Source organism: Chaetodon auriga, chromosome 14 (genome assembly GCF_051107435.1).
Source record: "Chaetodon auriga isolate fChaAug3 chromosome 14, fChaAug3.hap1, whole genome shotgun sequence".
In the NCBI taxonomy this organism is placed as follows: domain Eukaryota; kingdom Metazoa; phylum Chordata; class Actinopteri; order Chaetodontiformes; family Chaetodontidae; genus Chaetodon; species Chaetodon auriga.
In genome coordinates, this window is record NC_135087.1 from 24,667,374 (window position 1) to 24,679,603 (window position 12,230).

At 40.8% G+C, this 12,230-nt stretch overlaps 1 protein-coding gene across 3 annotated transcripts in view; it reads right to left on the reverse strand.

Annotated features, from left to right (window-relative positions):
* The window catches only part of ccdc88c (coiled-coil domain containing 88C), a 54,824-nt gene that overhangs the window by 15,979 nt on the left and 26,615 nt on the right, over positions 1-12,230 (reverse strand). For 2 of the 3 annotated variants that reach the window (XM_076748778.1, XM_076748780.1), the window contains exons 10-22: positions 11,292-11,450; positions 9,838-9,984; positions 9,464-9,614; positions 9,166-9,347; positions 8,876-9,013; positions 8,507-8,791; positions 7,604-8,401; positions 6,054-6,181; positions 5,785-5,926; positions 3,684-3,833; positions 3,277-3,438; positions 2,877-3,154; positions 299-442 (exon numbers count right to left, since the gene is read on the reverse strand). In XM_076748778.1, the coding sequence (XP_076604893.1) occupies positions 299-442; positions 2,877-3,154; positions 3,277-3,438; positions 3,684-3,833; positions 5,785-5,926; positions 6,054-6,181; positions 7,604-8,401; positions 8,507-8,791; positions 8,876-9,013; positions 9,166-9,347; positions 9,464-9,614; positions 9,838-9,984; positions 11,292-11,450 (2,864 nt within the window). The remainder of the gene's footprint in view (positions 1-298; positions 443-2,876; positions 3,155-3,276; positions 3,439-3,683; positions 3,834-5,784; positions 5,927-6,053; positions 6,182-7,603; positions 8,402-8,506; positions 8,792-8,875; positions 9,014-9,165; positions 9,348-9,463; positions 9,615-9,837; positions 9,985-11,291; positions 11,451-12,230) is intronic. The other variant, XM_076748779.1, reaches the window with a different exon arrangement.

Below are 12,230 nucleotides of genomic sequence, written 5' to 3' on the forward strand. Positions count from 1 at the left end.
GTTCATTTGTAAATGTCTGCATGGTTTTTAATTTAGGTTTTACACAGCGTCCCAACTTTTTTGGAATCAGTGTTGTATAAAGCAGCACATGGAAATAAGTAAATTGTACTTAGGTACAATACTTCAGCAAATGTACTTTGTTACATTCCACCACTGGTTATTCTAAATTTTGACATTAAGAGTTTCATTGTTACTGCAGGCATGCCTATGTTGGCTCTCTGTAATCAGTGCTGGCCCGGAAAAATCTGCCAACCATCTACATTGTGTGACATTGTGACTGCGCGTGAAAATACAATACCTGTCAACTTCTGTCTTAAGCTGCAGATTCTCTTGTTGTAATAGCTGATTCTTATGGATCTGCTGGTTTAGTTCCTCCCTCTCTTTCTGACCACGCCCCTCATGCTCCTCCCATTTCTCCTTCTGTTGCACCAAAATACAATACCTGCAGACAGACAGACAGGCAAACAGACACACACACACAGACCAAGCACAGGGGTTATTATCTACTGATATTGTCTGACAATCACTGCGGCACTGTAGTTCCCTTAGTAGGGATTGTGGGCAGCTGTGGCTTAGGAGGTAGAGCAGTTGTCCACATCAGAAGGTCTGTAGTTCAATCCCTGGCCCTGCAATTGAGTTTAAATTGAACATACCCATGCAAGCACAGCTCGTGCACACATACTTGAAGTACACACACAGTGTTGTTGAGATGTTGAGATGCCTAATCCTACCCCTTGTCAAATTCTGAGACTGAATCACATTACATTTCCTGATTAACTTACATTATGAGGTTGGTGTCTTCTTCCAAAACACATGTGGGCCTATACTTCATTTCAATGAAGACATAATTTTTTTTTATCATCTTTGGTTTCCGAAAAGACCAAAAAGAACGAGGTCCTGGATACAAGCAACTGAAGTGAGTTTCCTCCGCAGGGTGGCAGGGCGCTCCCTTAGAGATAGGGTGAGGAGCTCCGTCACCTGGGAGGAGCTCAGAGTCGCTGAAAAGCTGAGCAGGGATGCCTCAAAATTTTGTTTCTTGGAATGAGAGCATCATAATCTCTACAAAGAGATTGGCAGTGTGAGGATGTTGCTCTCTTGTTGAATATCTGTTGCAGATGAGATCATCAAACTAAAAAACAGAGTTTCCATTTCTTTAGCTTATCAAAGATTGGCAGTCTATTTCCATTGTGGGGCCAAGCGGGAGTGAACACATTCAGAGACAACTCATGTTAACACGTGTAGTCAAGCCATAATGTACAAATCCACCTTGTTTTATACTAATAGTTGTGCATTCTGAGCTATTTCTGAGACTTTTACAAAAGCCATGGGGACGGCTCATTTTTTGTGTTAACTCTGACTTCAGCACTACTTTCCACACAGTTTGAAACCACTTTGTCATGGCTAAAACACAGTGAGCAACAAGATGACTACACAAATAATAGTAATTATCAACATTTTTACTTGAAACACATTAAGTGTTAATTAGTGTTGTGTTGTCCTGATGATCTATTCTCTTTTTATTATCATTTTCTCAATATATGGCAGTGGCTTTTAAATCTTGAATAAGATTTTCTAAACATGTTACTCGACTTAAGACTGCCTATCTTGGCCATCTGAAGAAAAAAAAATGTATGAAACCATTGCTTTGTCTAAAGGTAAGCTTTACACTTTATGTATTGTGCAAGTCCTGGCTAAATGTAATGAAACTTTATCTTATTCCACCTGTTTGTCACTTTGTTCTTGTCAGCACCTTTTAGGGCTGCATTCTCAAGTCCTGGTACTGAACATGGAAATTCAACCCTAACTTTTCTGCCAATCAGACTTTTGCCAATTGATAGAAAATGGAAAAGTTGTAAATAAATAAATGTTGTTACTTTGCCTCAGCCCTTGATCTACCCTATCACAACTAGTAATTAGAATTACAGTACAGCTAGTAGAGTTAGAGTAGAATTTAGTTATGATCTAAAATATAGATTTATATCTAATAAACACTAGCTTATGTTTAGACCTGCTAAGAAACAACAGTACATATTGGTTTAAGTAATTTTTTCTGCAAGGTCATTTGTCTCCTTACTTTTTTTTTTCATTTTTTAAACACATAGTAGCATAGCATCTTCCTTAAAGACAAAGTTAAATGAAACATTTTTTTCAGCGTTTACAGATTCAATCTTGCATCCCTGTGCTAATTTTTCATTTAGCTCATGTTGCATGCTAAGCATGTTAAAAAAAATTGTATCAAAATCCCCCTCTGTTCTCTTCCTGAACAATGTAAAATACTTCTGCTGACTCATCTCAGCCTCTGGCAGTTAGCTAGTTCCCGCTAATCATATTTGATAGGATACATTTATGTAGTCGCTCTGTCATATAAAATTACACCTGACTGTCACTGTATACCTTCACAGGAGGTGTGTGCTTGTGCCAAAAACCTTACATTTCCAAAGAATGTGGCTGAGGTCTAATGTATTCATTTAACCCATATCCTCCTTCCTAATGTAACAATGCAGGTGAGAGAGGTATGGGTGGAGGTGAACAGTCCAGCAGCTCCATATCTTCCCACACCTACATACATCACGCTATATTCACTCAGTATTTCCCAAGCAACACTCATTTTCCACAATCACATTTCAAGGATATGAATTAAATCCTCTCGTAACTAAACCCAGCCAACATACTCTGTTTCACTGAGCTAAAGATGTTTTAATCAACATTTCATTTGACTTCGACTTGAAAAAAGGACTAAATTCATTTGAACTTCTATTAAAATCTGATTCAATGGTTGTGCAACAACAGTTTCATAAGAGCTCATTTGTCATCTGACTCAACACACAATTTCTGCCACAAACTTAAGTAACACGGTCTATATGTTATTCACTTACTTGCTCTGCAGTGTCCTGTGTTCACTCTCTAGCACCCTCTGTTTGCCTTTCAGTGTAGTGTGCTGACTGATGAGCTGCTCATATTCATGCGCTTGCCTCTCATGAACGCCCAGCAGACGTTCATGGTCGCTGAGAACGCTCTCTCTGCCACGCCATGCTTCGTCACGCTGTCGCTGCCACGATTCTACCTCTGTCTCCAAAGCAGTGACTTGGCCCTGCAGCACAGCATTCTGTGCCATCAGAGATGCACTCTGGGAGGAGAGTGTGGAGTTCTCCACCTAAGACACAGCGAGATCCATTAGAACTCAGTGATTAAAAAATGGTCTGGAAAAATGTAGTGCAAATTATGCCTCTGCCCTTTGCCCAGTTATACAAAAACACTGAATGGTTTATTATTTGCCTGTAGTTTTGCTGTCTGTGTATGCAAAGCTGAATTCTGTTCCTGCAGGGTGGTGGTGTGTCGCTGCAGTGCCACCATCTGGTTGTTAAAAGATGTGTTCTGGTTCTCCAGCTGCTTGAGATGCTCCTTCAATAGACTGCTCTCTGTCTCCAGGGAGGCATTCTTGAGAAAATAATGACACCAAAACAATTCATAACGTGAATTATGAGTGAATTAATTATAGGAAAATCAACAGATAAAAGTATGTTAAATATGCTACATAACATATAAACACTAAATATGAATAATTAATACAGAATAAGATGAAAATATAGTACTCATGATGGCTAACAATCAAAAATATAAACATGATAATATAAGATGTACCGTGATGTTTTTATTCAGGAATTCCAAAAAGAAAATCTTACATTCTTTTCTACATCAATAAGATGGTCTTTGATTCGTAGCAGTTCAGCAGTAGCTGACCCATGTCCCCAGCTGCTCCCTGAGCAGTGCTGGGAGTTGTGGTTTTCTTCCTCGTCCTGTTGCTGATGTAGGGCAGACAATTTCTGACGGGCCTACAGCAGAAAAAAAAAAAAATACTGTAACACACTCTACAATATAACACATTATGATAACAGGGTACACATCTAAATAATGCCTCATCAACACTGCAAAATAATGACATCAACTCAGTTTCAGTCTAAATCACTATACAGAAGTGAAGGACTATCTACATCAGAAATTCACTTTCTTAAAAAAATTTAATGAATGACATTTTATGTAAGAAATATAAGTGGTGTATATTTGTCAACAAAACACTAGGATTATGCTTAATGAGCTGAAGATGCCATGCTCCACATTCCACCCATGTGGCAAATTCACTAATCCAAACAATGACGACTTTTTATTCTTGAGGCAAACTCCCATTCTGTGAAATTAGCCTAAAACCTAGGCACACCTTAAGTAAACTGAAAGCTGTTCTGGAATGATTGCATACACATGCATGGTTTTGTGGTTTCTTTTGAAATGTAACACTCGGATCCCCAGAGGTCAGAATCACTGTAAATTCTACTGGCATTGAGTAATAAATGCTTGAACACAGTGAAGAAGAAGGTTTTTATTCCTGCCTGAACACTTTTTTGAACACTTTTTTTGCAAATAGTTGCCTGCAGATGACAATATCTGGGCCTTATTAACTGGAAAACCCGAGACCACACCATGGAGCCTTACCCTAGTCCAAGGTCATTAAAAATCGGTAATACCACAGACAGAGATCTACGGTGTCCTCCCCTTGTTTTCCCCTTTATGCTCCTGTGTTTTGCCTTCCCTTTTGTGTCCTGTCTGTCTCTCCCCCTGTCGGGTTCAGGCTGTGTTAATGCAGGGCATGACTGACAGATCAGGCCTGCCTCTCTCCTCCTGAGCACTGCTGTGCTCAATCGAGCATCCGGGTTCCAGCCAGTATTCACTGAATCATCAGTCTACCTCCGTGGTAACAACCAAGATCCAGTCATGGCTAAGTACCTTTTGACTGTTCTGCCTTTCTGGCTGTTTTTTTGTCTGTCTGTGATCAGGCACAAATCCCACACCTGTCTTCACCTGTGCCCTGTCTGCTCTCACCTGAAGGAACTGGACTTGTCGCTTCCTGGACTCAGTCCTCAATGCTTCTGGTTTCTGGATTGCCAAATTAAAACTGTTAACCTTCCATTGACTCCTGTCTCCTCTGTCTGAGCTCAGTATTTTGGGTCCTAAAAACTATACTTACAAAAATGAATATTTTACATATGCTTTTTTTACAGTGACTAAGCTTTCTCAAAAAAGAGGCCATTTACTATATTTATGTATGATCTATATATTAACGCAATCTATTTTGAGACCAGTCACGAAGCACCAGTCATCTGATCAGTTGCACTGGGCTTGATCTTTACACAAAACAAGAGAAAGAGGCTTTTCTGTTCAATGTGGCTGTTGTTGGCTATAGCTGGCTGGGGACATGACATGAAAGATACTAATTGATCAAGTGATCAAAAGGTCGGAGTGCAATGGTCATTTTGGGATCAACATATTGCCTATGCATCCATGCAAGTCACCAGCTAATTTGAAATGAGAAAACAGTTTTCCATGGGTTATTCTAGGGTTCTGGACTAAACATTTTACAGGATTTGATTGTGTGGACCTTTGCCAATGTATCTGTTTTTGTCAAAGCGTTACTGTTCAACATGATGTGTGAGTTGCCTTAAATTTCATAATCGCTTGTTTGTTTGTTGTTGGCATTGCTTGTACCTGCTGTTGTGATTGAATCACAAGAATCTTAGCTTTCCAACGATAAACAAACTTAAACACAGCATTTGTATCAACAACTATCAACAAACAAACTATTTAAGACTAGTCTTGAGATAGTTGGTTTATTTATGTGTTTTTCTCTTGCCCACATTGATTGTTTCTATCTTCAGTATGACAGAAATACCCAGAGAGGGGGGAAAGTGAGTTTCTTGTTTTTATATATATGATTTTTATACATGTCCTTACGGTAGCTAATTCGGCACATAGCGCAGTGTTGAGTGTGCTGCTCTCTTCTACTTTCTTTTGAAGACAGGAGATTTTCTCCTCTTTAATCTTCATTGTCTGTTGAACAGTTTCCTCCAGTCGAGACTCCAGCAGCCTGTACCTGCTGACACACATGCTAAAAAAATCAATTACACATCCGAGATTCATTTCTACACATGAAATCATTTAAATTTGATGTCTAGCCCTACAATGGAGCCAAAAAAGCAGCACAGCACATTAGAGAAAAGTACCTGTCCTCCAGAGTGTGCTCTTGCAGCAGTAGTTTTTCTCTGTTCAGTCCAATCTTCTCAAGTTCTTCATTGAGCCTCTCTAACTGAACACTTTGTTGCTGAACACTAAGCTTCTCTGACACCAACTCCTGCACACAAGAAAATACATGAATGGACTGCATTTATACGGCACTTTCCTCATCTTACAGACCACTAGAAGTGCTTTACAACACAAGTCAGCATTCACCCATTCAGATACACTTTCATACACTGGTGGCTGTGGCTACCATGCAAGGTGCCACTTTCTCATCAGGAGTGGTACACATTCCCACAGACGCTCACCAATGGTACAGCTACTGGGAGCGATTTGTGATTCAGTATCTTGTCCAAGTACTTTGACATGCAGACTGCCAGGAATCCACATGACACACAACCATGAAATTCTACATATTCATATACATTTCCATACAGATGATACAGTGCATGCCAGGGTTAGAACCATGCATTCTGTAGATCAGTGTGAATGTTGGGCTGATGCTAATAGTATAATGAAAACTGGATATAAAGCAGTCAGCATTATCTACCTGATAAAGCTGTCTATTTATTGTAGAGTTATTGGAAACAGTAGTTGACAAAACAGTATGAGTAAACGTCAATTTCATAGCTGTTCTGAAGCTTTTGATTATGCCTTATGAGCTTTCTCAGCAAATGCAGCAAACCGAGTTGTCATTGAATTGAACAAGTTACGGTAAATAGACCTTGTGGTGAGATGTTTACAAGGTCACGAATGCATTTCAATCAACTTTAAGGCTGACTTGGACAAGTCCATAAATTGATGAGGCAAAATGAAATGTAAGTGTCTAAATTTCATGACATCTGGCAAAGTTTCATCTTTTACAAATACTGATATAAATATTTGACTTGTGGTTCCTAGTTTCCAAAAGCAGAATGGGAGTGAGAGCCTTCAGCTATAAAGCTCTTATCCCATGGAACCATCTTTGAGTATCAGTCTGGAAGGCAGACACCCACTCTATATTTAAGAGTAGGCTTAAACTTTCCTCTTTCATAAAATGTACACTTAGGACTGGCTTAGGCTTGCCTTAGGCCAGCCCCTAGTTATGCTGCTATAGGAATAGACAGGCAGGGGACTTCCCATGGCACACTGAGCTCTTCTCCCCTCCTCTCCCTCTCTATCCATCTTAAATTGAATCAAAAGCTTCAGAAGCTAATAAATGGACCTGATTAGATTGTTTTGTCAAACACTATTCTGGTCACCAGGGGGAAACCCTTAACATCAATATTACTGCAGCTCTTCCGTGACAGGGGAAAGCAGGGGGCATGGAGGTCCTTCCCCAGAATACAGTGTGACATACATATTCAAAGGCTTTGAGGAGATTATTTTAAAACTTCACTAAATCAGTTTTGAATGGGCATGACAGGTCTGAGCTCTTCCATCCTGACGAGAAGAAAATTGTGGGGAAAGGATGTGAAATTGTATTTTGTTGACTATTTAGAGTTTGTTCATTCATGATATAAAATGAAGAAGCTCACTTGAGGCTTTTTCCTCTCACCTCTCTCAGAGTAGCCAGAGTCCTCTTGTCTATAGTCGCCTGTTTCTGCAGCTCCTTGTTCTCCCTTTCCAACTCCTTGACTTTGACTGCTACCTCCTTCAGTCTATCCACTTCCTTACTCAGAGCCATGCCCTCTTTCTCCACTGTAGCCAGTTGCCTGGTTTTCTCCTCCAGCTCTGTCTCTTTACCCTCCAGCAGTGTTCTAATCCTCCAGCTCTCCTTTTCCAAGTACTTCCTGCCCTTCTCGGATTGGTCCAGGTCCAATTGGAGCTTCATCCTTTCCTTGTCAATTTTCTCCATCTTTCTTTGCTCCTCCTTCAGTTCTTCTACTTCCCTTCTCAGTTCTTCTTCTCTGGTCTGCATCTCTCGCCTGTCCCTTTTTACCTCTTCCCTCTCATCTTTGCTCCTACGTATTTCCTCCTCTAAGCGATGCTTCTCCTGGTTAAGAGCTGCCATGTTCTGCTCAAGCCTCTCTACCCTCTTCCTCTCTCCTTGTGCCTCCTCTCTGGCCTCCTCCAGCCTCCTTTGCAGCTCCTGTGTTTCTCTCTGTGCCTCTTTGTGCTCTTCCTGTAGGGTGGTCAGACAGGCAGATGAGGAGCGCAAGTTTTCCAAGGAGCAGCGCAGGTCCAGATTCTCCTTTGACAACAGGCTGCTCTCTGCCTCGTGCCTCCCCAGACTCTGCAGCTTCTGCTTGGCCTCCTCTGCCTCCCTCTTCAGCTTATGAATTTCCTGCACCAGAGAGGACACCTGCTTCTCTAGAGCCTCTGACCGCTCGCTGCATGCACGTAGGGAGGCCACCTGGTGGAAAAGTATGTCACAAAAGTAATTTTTTATCAACTCAGTTTTTACTAAAGAAAACATCATACATAAATTGTATAAAAAACAGCTGATGATTTCTGTGACCTCTCTGCTCAGAGCATCCCTGCTCCTCTCCAGCCTTGCAGCCTCTCTCTCCACCTCTTCACATCGCCCCGCCCTCTCCCTCAGCCTCTCTGCCTCCTCATTGGCTAGTTTCAGTTGGGTTTCTAAGCTGGCCACTTGGGAGCTGGTGTCCGTGATGTTCTGGTGCAACAGGCGGTTTTCGGTTTCCACCTCACGGACCCTTTCCTCACTGTTTGACTGAGCACGCTCCTGAAGGGACGCCACCGCATCAGAGAGGTGCTGCTTCTCACTCTTCAACTCTGAGATCTGATTGACAAGTGGAACAGGGTGTCAACAAAGGATTCTTATGACGAACACTAACAACATTCTACCTGAGTGTGTGTTGACTACCTGTCTGTCTTTCTCTGCCCTCAGAGTGTGCATTTCTCTCTCCATGCTCTGCTTTTCCTTCAATATTTCCTCTCCCAGAGACTCCATGTCCTGATTGGTCAGTCTCTCCTGATCCAGTAAACCCTGGAGATGCTCCAACTAACAAACAAGATGAAGGAACTGTAGTTATTAGTGACATAGAAACATTAAAATCCATTCCTCTCTGTGACAATTCAGATTCTGATTTTGTAGACCCAGTTTGTTTTAAAGCCATACTGTAGACAGAGCTTTAACACATTCAGGCCTCCTACTTTCTTGCTGAAGCTTTGGTTCTCCCTGTCCAGCTCCTGGGTGTGAAGCTGCTGCTCTTGCAGGAGATTGTTCTCCTCTTTCAGTCTCTCCATAGAGGCCTGAAGCTCCCGGTTCTCCTTCTCCAGCTTCAACACCCGGCTGGAAACACATTCGTTCAGCTCATGGACCAACGACTTACGAGCTGCAGCAGAGAAAATCAATTCAGTTTGGACAAAATATATCAATGTAAGATTCCTGGACAAACAAATAGAACAGGACATAAACTAAATAGAATGGGGGAGAAAGTGTGTGTCTTACTTTCTGTGTTAGTGTTGTCGTGGTTTTTGGTAAGCTGTTCAAGCTCCCAGCCTAGATGGGCAGACTCGTTCATACTCTGTTTCTGTCCAATTTCCAGCAGCATGTTCTCCTCCACCAGCTCCTCCAACCTTCGACGTTCAGTGTCCCTCTCCTACACAACACACACACACACACACACACACACACACACAAGTAAACCTAATGCGTGAATTATGAATGAATGATAATGTGTGAATACTTTCACAGTTTTAACCAATATTTTGAGAACTAAGGGCTCTAATAGTCTAATACAACTGTAAATTTTATATGACTTAAAAATACGTTTATGCCAAAAAAATTTGCTGTTCATTGTCTCATTCGTTGTAGAGTAATACCATTTCCAGGTCATGTATTTTAGCTCGTAATAACAGGTTGTCTTTCTCCAGCGTGTGCAATTTATCACAGCGGCCCCTGGAAGCTGACAGCTGCTCCTCCAGCAGCACCTTCGTCTCCATCAGAGTCACATTGTCCTCGCGAAGCTCCTGAATTTCCACACACAGACACACACAGACACAGACACACAGACACACAGACAGACAGACAGACAGACACACACACACACACACACACACACACACACACACACACACACACACACACACACACACACACACACACACACACACACAGAACCTGAGTGGTCTGTCAGTGCCAGCTGCTAAGGCTGGCCTCATTGAGTGTCTCTTTTGTCAGCGGAAGGGTTTATGTGTATCAGTAAGGCAAAGTATATTGATGCAATTTAGAGTTTTGATCCTGTTTGAAGTGTTCATGTAAATTATACAGTTATACGTAAGCCAGTTACATCAAATTTTGCAGCAAAGGATCAACAGTGTAATATATTATGTCAAAATATATTAATCAAAAGTAGAAAAGAAATATTAAGTGCAGCATGTACAACTCTGATTCCCAAAAAGTTGGGATGCTGTGTAAAATGTAAATAAAATTGAATGTGATAATTTGCTCATCCTTTTTAACATAAACTCAACTGAAAACAGTACAAAGACAATGTACTTAATGTTCTACTTCATCAACTGATTTCTGTAAATATATGCTAATATGCTAAAACTGATGCCAGCAACACATTCCAAGCAATTTGGGACAGGAGTAACATTAGGTCACCAATTAAAAATGCCTTCTAAAGTGCAGATCTTTTTAAAACTCTGGCTTCTGCGTATCTGTGTGTACACATAAAATTTGCACATGTCCATTGTTGCTTTGTATAAGGAGCATGTGCCTGAAACAATGGCTGACTACTGGTTAGTTCTGGGATGGATCTCTCTGATGTCCTGACTACTGGTTAGTTCACATTTGGTAAGCGCTGCCAGGTCATGTGCCAGGAATTAAATAACTACATATAAATAATAAGGAACTTGTTTGTGTCCTTAAGTTTGTACTGCCAAAGGAAAATAAGCTCACAATGCATGCTCAGAATGTACTTCTCTGGTACGTGATTGAGTTTACTGCCACCCAGTGGCCCAGCATGCTTGTTTGAGCCTTTGGAATCGTTTTTACATTCCAGTGTGCACAGAAATATTTTGTAAAAGGAAGGTCCTGTGGACAGATTTTTTAACGTTTTTTTAAAAAAAAAAAAAAAAAAAAAAAACATGTATCGGTTTAAAAACATCCGTATACATGTGGTCAATGCCTCACAGATATCACTACATGGGCTCCAGAGCACCCAAATCATTGTCTGTAATAATGGTTTGTTTGCAAAGGATTTCATTCTGTTTTTATTGACGTTTTACATATTCTCTGACAAATGATGTATAGTGAGAAGCTGTGTTTTTACCTCCATTCTGGTCTTGTAGAAGTGAACATCATTGAGTTTCTCTTTACATCTGTTCAGCTCAGTCTCCAGTCGGTCAGCCCGGGCCACTCTTTCCCTCAGTGAGTCTACCTCATCCCGGTACACTCTAACTGAACGAGCCTCACAAGACAGCAACTGGTTCTGAACCACAGCCACACATACAAAAACACACATACATAGAAAGAAAAAACACACACACACACACACACACACACACACACACACACACACACACAACACAGCATTAAGACATTAACATCTACCCTCTACCTTAATTATGTACACACAGAGCATGGTTATGGTCATTAATGACATTAAGCTTGAACAGCATGTAACAGCTGTAATGGACTGATGTCTATGACTGTAGTCTCAGGATTCTGATCTGCATTATTGAGTTTATTTCCAGAACAAATCATGTTTTGAAAATAAAGCTGAATATATTTGAACAGAAAACTAATACAAAACAATTTCAGCCTCTTAGCTGAGACAACAAACTGATGCGTGTTGACACTTTAAGCATGTGCTTTGTTTCGCTTATTCTACCAACCAATAAAATTATAATAACTACTATGGTCAACAAGCCATAGTTGTGTTACAATTCAACTATAACCAAGGGTGTCCCAAGTCGATCAACAGGATTGTACCAGGTGTGATGAAGTCAGTTTGAAATGGATCAACCTTATAACCTACAATGCATTTTTGATGCATTTATTCTAAGTTGTGCTAAAGGCATGTCAACAGTCAAAGCAGCATACACAAAAAAACAGCCAGTGGTGTGCATGCATGGATTTGCTTTAAAAAAAAAACAACCCTTCATAATTCTGTGGTTACAAGAAAACCACAGTTGTACTTGTGTACTTTGTTCATGTTGGGGATGAAGAGAGCCTGTTCAAACATTCCCTCTCATCATATACATCTGAC